The sequence below is a fragment of the Limulus polyphemus genome, unplaced genomic scaffold (assembly GCF_000517525.1).
Source record: "Limulus polyphemus unplaced genomic scaffold, Limulus_polyphemus-2.1.2 Scaffold8621, whole genome shotgun sequence".
NCBI lineage: Eukaryota > Metazoa > Arthropoda > Merostomata > Xiphosura > Limulidae > Limulus > Limulus polyphemus.
In genome coordinates this window covers 2,936-10,287 of record NW_013674231.1, presented here as the reverse complement: position 1 = coordinate 10,287, position 7,352 = coordinate 2,936, and the positions used below count along the sequence as shown (strand labels likewise).

Genomic DNA, 7,352 nt, shown 5'->3' with positions numbered 1-7,352 from the left:
TTGTACATTTGCTGTTGTGTTAAACTTATATTAAAGTTTTTCTTCATTACCCATTCAAGCCGTCTCCAGTCATTATCTGTTACAAGACTTTCAAAACCTTTTCCCACCACTGATGTAAGACTAATAGGCCTATAATTACCTGGACAATTTTTATAACCTCTTAAAAACAGGAGTAATGTTAGCCAACTTCCTATCCTCTGGAACTTGCCCACTACTCAGAGCTTGCAAAAAAATATCATCAGGTGCCTCTCATATTCCAACCCTTCAAAATCCTGGAGTAAATATTATCTGGTTTAATGGCCTTATCATTCTTTAAAACTTTCCAATTTTTTCTTGAGAAGTTCAAAATTTATGTGATAATCTTATTTATCAATCACATTTCTGCCAACTTTTTTCATGTTCCTTTTTCAATAGCCAAATTTTCTGGTTGACTAACTCTCTTAATCTTTTATAATCCTTTAACTCTTCCATCATAGCAGTCAATTTAACTTTCTTAATTCTGTGATGATTTTCTTTAATTATATCCCTTATATTGTTAATGAGCCAGCCTTGTCTTTTCCTTGCAGACACTCTTTTTCTTTTTTCTATAAGGAACATGTCCATCTTGAATATTTCAAAAAATTAACTGTAACATTACAAATAAGTGGCAGAAACATTGGTGACTACATGGAAGTTCTTCATTTATATTTCTGAGGTTTCATCCCAAGGTTGAAAGCTTTGTTAAAGTGTAAATCTTCTTTCTTTTTTTTGTTTTCCAAAGACGTTTCATAAATCATTTTTGAATCCCCCACAAAATTTCCAGTGAAATTACACTAAATACAAGTAGTTTGGAAGTAAAAGACTGACTAAAAGTCAAGATGTCATCTATAAACCAAATTTTAATCTGTGTATAAGCTCCTGATACCATGACTTGAATAGACTAGAAAGTTATTTTACTTACTTTTTCCTTGAACAACCATACATACTAAAACTGGTCTAATTCAGAATTAGTTTGTTGCTACCTGTAGGGTGATTTGTCACAAAAAATAAGAGCACCATAATCTGTAGTTACTAATTTAACACCTGACACATGAGTGAGCCCAGTATCTTGATGTGGATTAAAAAACTAAATCATTCCAGAAAGGTTTGAGTTGTTTTGATTAGATAAAAAGAAGACATTTGGCACCATTTTTGAGGTCTAGGTCAATGGACCAGACCAGTTACTAAGGTCTAGGTCATTGGACCAGACCAATTACTAGACCAACATCCTGATCTGCAACCATTAGAGCCACTATGGAGAAGAGGTCTAGGTCATTGGACCAGACCAGTTACTAGACCAACATCCTGATCTGAAACCATTAGAGCCACTATGGAGAAGAGGTCTAGGTCATTGGACCAGACCAGTTACTAGACCAACATCCTGATCTGAAACCATTAGAGCCACTTTGGAGAAGTTAACTTGTAAATGTAAAGTAAAACATTGTAGCAATGAAACATGCTTGAACTGTTCTAGATGTGGTTGTGGATGTGATGGTTTAAGTTTAGCGATTAAATTAAACTGTGGGTCCAGGTAAGTTGAGGGAAGAACTTATTCAAAGATATACCAATCAATTTGACATACCAGTTGAATCGGAAATTTGTCAATTGATTATTGCACTGACAGGGAAACAAAAAAACAGGCACAATAGTATTGTTATTTTCATAAAGAGAGATTGGAATAATATATAAAAAAGCATTAGTTTCAATATTTTGTGAAACTAATGGCACAGTAAAGCCCAAAGATGCATTGTTGAATCAGATACAAGATGCATTACAAGATGATTTCCCTAGCAATTCTCAAATTAAGAATACTATTTCTACAATGAAGAGTAAATAGAAGTAGGGGGGGGGGGGTTATTGCCAGTATCATACCAACATAGTATAATCCATATAAAGTTCATCATGTCATATTTTCTTTAATATTTATTTTTGTTTTAGAAATTATGTCAAGCTTCATTCATCAAAACCTATCAAAATAACCCTAAACCACCAGTTTCCAGAATGACCCTCCCCTGTTGACCATCCTAGGTCCAGTACTAAAAAAATGCTGGGCTGGCTCACATGCAGGTGTTAAAAAAATATTACAGAATTATGATGTATTAAAGTACGATTTAAATAAAACCAAAACCTAACTTTATTTATGATCGCATAAAAAGTGAAGAAAGGAATTTTTTAGGTCCGATTGTAAAGCTTGACATCAAAATCATAAAAGCTTGAATAATTATACATTTAATTTCCAACAACATGTTCTTTTAATATCTACACTATTCTAAGTGAATCATTATTACATTTAGCTATTCTAGATGAGACAAACAGTTTAGTAATTAAGAAAAAGATGACAATTAAGATGAAAATCATTTTTATTTATAAGTGGCAGTATTTCAGTTGTAATCATGATTTAAACTTCAATAGACCTTGAACTTCTATCAATTCCAAAAGACCACCCTTCTCTAATTTTAATTTTGGCAAGTAACTATAAATTTGAAATTGTTGTATCCTAAATTCTGATCAGTATATAATATATAATAGCAATATATTTTCATCATTTGATATTTTATGTATAACTCTTGTTGTATCCTAAATTCTGATCAGTATATAATATATAATAGAATTATATTTTCATCATTTGATATTTTATGTATAACTCTTGTTGTATCCTAAATTCTGATCAGTATATAATATATATAATAACATTATATTTTCATCATTTGATATTTTATGTATAACTCTTGTTGTATCCTAAATTCTGATCAGTATATAATATATATAATAACATTATATTTTCATCATTTGATATTTTATGTATAACTCTTGTTGTATCCTAAATTCTGATCAGTATATAATATATATAATAACATTATATTTTCATCATTTGATATTTTATGTATAACTCTATTTTCTTTATTTCATAATACTATTAACATTTTGATTGTGTTTTACAATTTATGGTTAAAAATATCATTAACGGTGAGGGTGTCCAACTGATAAAATGATACACTCTAATCTTCACAAATAATAACACATTTAATTAGCTATAATCATTACAAATACCAGGTTGAAGTTAAGATTTGACCTAAGTAGATTGCTTGATCTGATTAGAAGTTAATATTAATTACGTAAATTCAGGTTTCTATTGTTTATTTCTCATTGTTTTCTAAACTTCACTTTGTGTTTTCAAATATCATTCTGGTTTTGTGTCATCTATCTGTAATGAATTCTTTCACATGCCTCATTTTTAGACTTCACTAATAACATATAACATAACATAATGTTTTGGGACAATATGGGACCTATCAGTCCATTTAAGCTGTCCCATCCTCTAAACTAAAACTATTACTAAATACATTAAAAAAACAAATTTTAAAGCCAGCCCTTATCATTCATATACTTATCAAGCCTTCTCTTAAACACACTTAAATTTACTGCCTCTAAAACATCCGAAGGTAACCCATTCCAAAAGGAAACTACTCTGGTAGAAAATTAAAAATGTCTTAGCTGAAGATGATTCCTACCCTGCCAAAATTTATATCTATGTCCCCTAGTCCTACTATCGGCACAGATAGCCCCGCTGCTTTGCGCCATAAAGCACCAAACAACCTAGTCCTACTATTCTCACTGTTAAGTATGAAAAAAAGATGATGCATCAACATTATCAATTCCTTTTACAATCTTAAATACCTCAATCACATCCCCTCTAAATCTTCTTTTTTCAAGAGAAAACAATTTGAGAGATCCCAATCTCTCCTCGTATGACAACCCCTTCATCCCAAGCACCATTCTAGTAATCCTCCTCTGAACTCTTTCTAACAGTTCAATGTCCTTCCTAAGGTAAGGAGCCCAACATTAAACAATAATCCAACTGTGGTCTAACCAGTGACCTATACAATGAAATTATAACCTCTTTAAACTTGTATTCAATATTTCTGTAGATACAACCTAAAATCCTATTTGCCCTACCACTAGCAACAGCACACTGCTTGGGTGGCTTAAGAGACTGATCAACTATTACACCAAGATCCCTTTCTTTCATGACATTGTTAAGGTTATTCCCATACAAATTATACTTATAATTCAAATTATGATAACCCATATGCATTATTTTACATTTATTATAATTAAGACCCATTTGCCCAACTCACTAAATGATTTAAATCCTTTGGTAAAGCAGCAGCATCCTCTTTACAGCCAGAAACACCCAATACCTTTATATCATCAGCAAATTTAAGTAATTTATTGACCACTTCTTCATCTATGTCACTGATGTAAATCAAAAAGAGCAAAGGTCCTAAGACTGAGTCCTGAGGTATCCCACATGTAACATTAATCCAGTTACACTGAACTCCATTTGTAACAACCCTCTGCTTTCTTCCATCCAATTTACTAACTTATCCCCCACACCTAGAGAGATAATTTTTTTACATACTTTTTACCTTGTCAAATGCTTTCTGAAAATCCACATACACCAAATCTACACCCTTACCCTCATCTACATAAGCATTAACTTTTCAAAGAATGTCAAAAGATTTGTAAGTCAAGATTTTTCCTTAGTGAAATCATCTTGATTAACCAATAAAATTCTAAACTTTGTTAAATGACTTAGTAAAGCATCTTTTATAAGACTTTCCAATACTTTTCCACAACTGATGTAACACTAATCCACACATATCCAATCCTTAACCTCCGTCAATACCCTTGGGGAAATATTATCTGGCCCAGGAGCTTTATCATTCTTTAAACTTCCCAATGTTTTCTTAACAAGCTCAGGATTAATGCAGTCATCTTGTTTCCATCTATCAACTGTTCAAGATGTGGAATACTGCTTAAATCTTTGTTAGTAAAAACTGAAGAAAAAGCAAAATTTAATAACTCAACCATCTCATAATCATCAGATACAAGCCTTCCTTTATCATCTCTCAAGGGTCCTACTCCAATCCTAACATTTTATTTATCCTTAATGTATTTAAAGAAATCCTTACTGTTAATTTTACATTTTCAGTCAATCTCTTCTCATACATCCTTTTTGATGTCTTAATTACCTGTTTCACCAACTTTCTTGATCTTCTATAATCTTTTAAATCTCCCATCATACCAGTCAATTAAAAATATTTTTAATTTGTGATGCTTTTCTTTAATTTTATCTCATACTCTTTGTGAGCCAACCTGGTTTTTTACTTGCAGCTATCCTTTCCTTTCCTTTCTATAAGGAATGTTTACCTTTAATATTTAAAAACATATCTTTAAAAAAATTTTCCATGTCTCATCAGTCTCTCCAAATAACTCAGCTGCCCAATTCACAACAGATAATTCTAGTCGCATCCCTTCAAAATTTACTTTTTTGAATTGTAACCAAAATATCATTATTCCTTATCTCCATATACAGCAAAACATTGAATCTAAGAAAGCAATGATCACTGGCACCCAGATGTTCCCCAATTTCCATCCTCTCAATTATTTCTATATGCTTGAAATTAAATTCACCTATAATTATGACTAGGTTAACAGTTGGAATCTAATATCATTGTAAAGTTTCTCACTAATTTCATTAGTATCATCTAGTCTGAAACAAATTCTCACTAAAAGTCTTTTCTCTTTATATCCACTAAAAGAAACCCAAATGGATTCAATCTCCTTGCTATTATCTTTCATATCCTCAACTTCAATAGAATGTAGCTCACATTTTACATATAAAGCCACTCCTCCCCCTCTCTTTAGTACTCTATCCCTATTAAATAGCCTGTAACCCTCTATTTAAAAAAAAATTTGTCATCAAAATCATCTACGTTTAATCATGTTTCAGTTGTTCTCATTATATCAAAACCCTCTATTCCTACCAGTGCTCTAAAGTCATCTATTTTATTTTGTATACTTGTAGCATTACAATAGTAACAATTAGTAATAATGAGAAATAACTATATTTTGAAACCTCTAATGCTTTTTATTTTTACCATCATCTTGTCTTCATTACTAAACTTTATTTTCTCTCTCATCAGACAAGAAGTTATTCTAGATATTCTTTTGGATGTATGTGCATATTTTTGGATTTATTCCCTCTCAATCAATTCATGAAGTGATCATGTTTTATATTTTTTAATAATGAAGACCTCATTTAGGTCTTGGTTTACATGATCTTATGGCCATTAAGAATAACTTACATTGACTGTGAAAATTGCTACTCTAATACTAATAGTACTATTAATTTGATCAATTGATTGAATAACTTCAAAAGGTAAGTCACTACAATTTAGAAAATACAGAACCAAGGATTGAAGTATGAACTATATTTACATGTGACTGTGAATGAACACCACGATTTACAAAAGAAATCATGCAAACAAAATTAAGTTCTTAAACTATTATTAACATCATTAATATTTATTTACATTATAAATCATAATTCTAATTTTAACTTTATTAACTATAATAATAATAATGTTTTTATAATGAAAACCAAGTGTACAGTCTACAGACAAGATAAATCAAAAACATACTAGGTATTATTTTTGCATTAATTAACAGTAATCATACAATTTATCTAAATTTCTGTACCACTCTTAAGCTTGTTAACATTTGACGAATGCTGTTTAACAAACTACACTGAATAATAATTAATATTCAATAACAGTATTTAATACTACACTATCCAGTCTATAACTAGTATAAGTGGAACATATTTCATACACTATTACTAGTATCAAAGTTGGAATTAATCTACTATTCTTTCTCAGTTTCTGTTATTCTAAATTCAAGGAAAGATTTCACAATTAAGTGGCAATCCTCGACATAACATTTTTAAATCTACTCGAACTTCGAAGTAGCAGAGTCAAACACTGACACTATTCGTGTCAATGCTAAAGGTTTTAAATTTAATGTTTAGTTTTAAAAGATATTTTCCTTATATTCACCTAAGTTCTTCTACATTTTCAGCCGAAATCTGGATATCTAAACATGTAAATAATAAAAAACTCCCAACACCTGATAACAACATCATCACGTATGTTTTTTCCTATGGAAATTAGAAGTAAATATCTCTATGGATTTTCCGTTTATAACTCATGTTAGCTTTAACTACTATCTATCAGATGGCGCCAGTTTTTCCGAGAAATTCTAACGTATAATAAATGTTATATTAATTTTAATTATTTCTCATTTTATCTGCTTCTTTTGACTAATTTTTTTATGTCTTCTTTATTACTTTCGTGCAAAGTTGCTTTATTTCATTTAACGAAATAATTATAAAACGTACAAGAATGAAAAGTTTATAATAAGAATAAACTCATAAACTTTAATCATTGAAATGAAAACCATATAAACTTTTAAAATAAAAAGCTCAAACA

The 7,352-nt window shown here is 30.3% G+C and overlaps 1 protein-coding gene across 1 annotated transcript in view; it reads right to left on the bottom strand.

Moving 5' to 3' along the window:
- Positions 1 to 7,060, bottom strand: part of LOC106475466 (N-acetylglucosamine-1-phosphodiester alpha-N-acetylglucosaminidase-like) — a 21,391-nt gene extending 14,331 nt beyond the window's left edge. Inside the window, exon 1 of the mRNA XM_013936147.2 lies at positions 6,921 to 7,060. Coding sequence (XP_013791601.1) covers positions 6,921 to 7,006 — 86 coding nt within the window. The 5' untranslated portion in view covers positions 7,007 to 7,060. The remainder of the gene's footprint in view (positions 1 to 6,920) is intronic.
- Between the last annotated feature and the right edge of the window lie 292 nt (positions 7,061 to 7,352).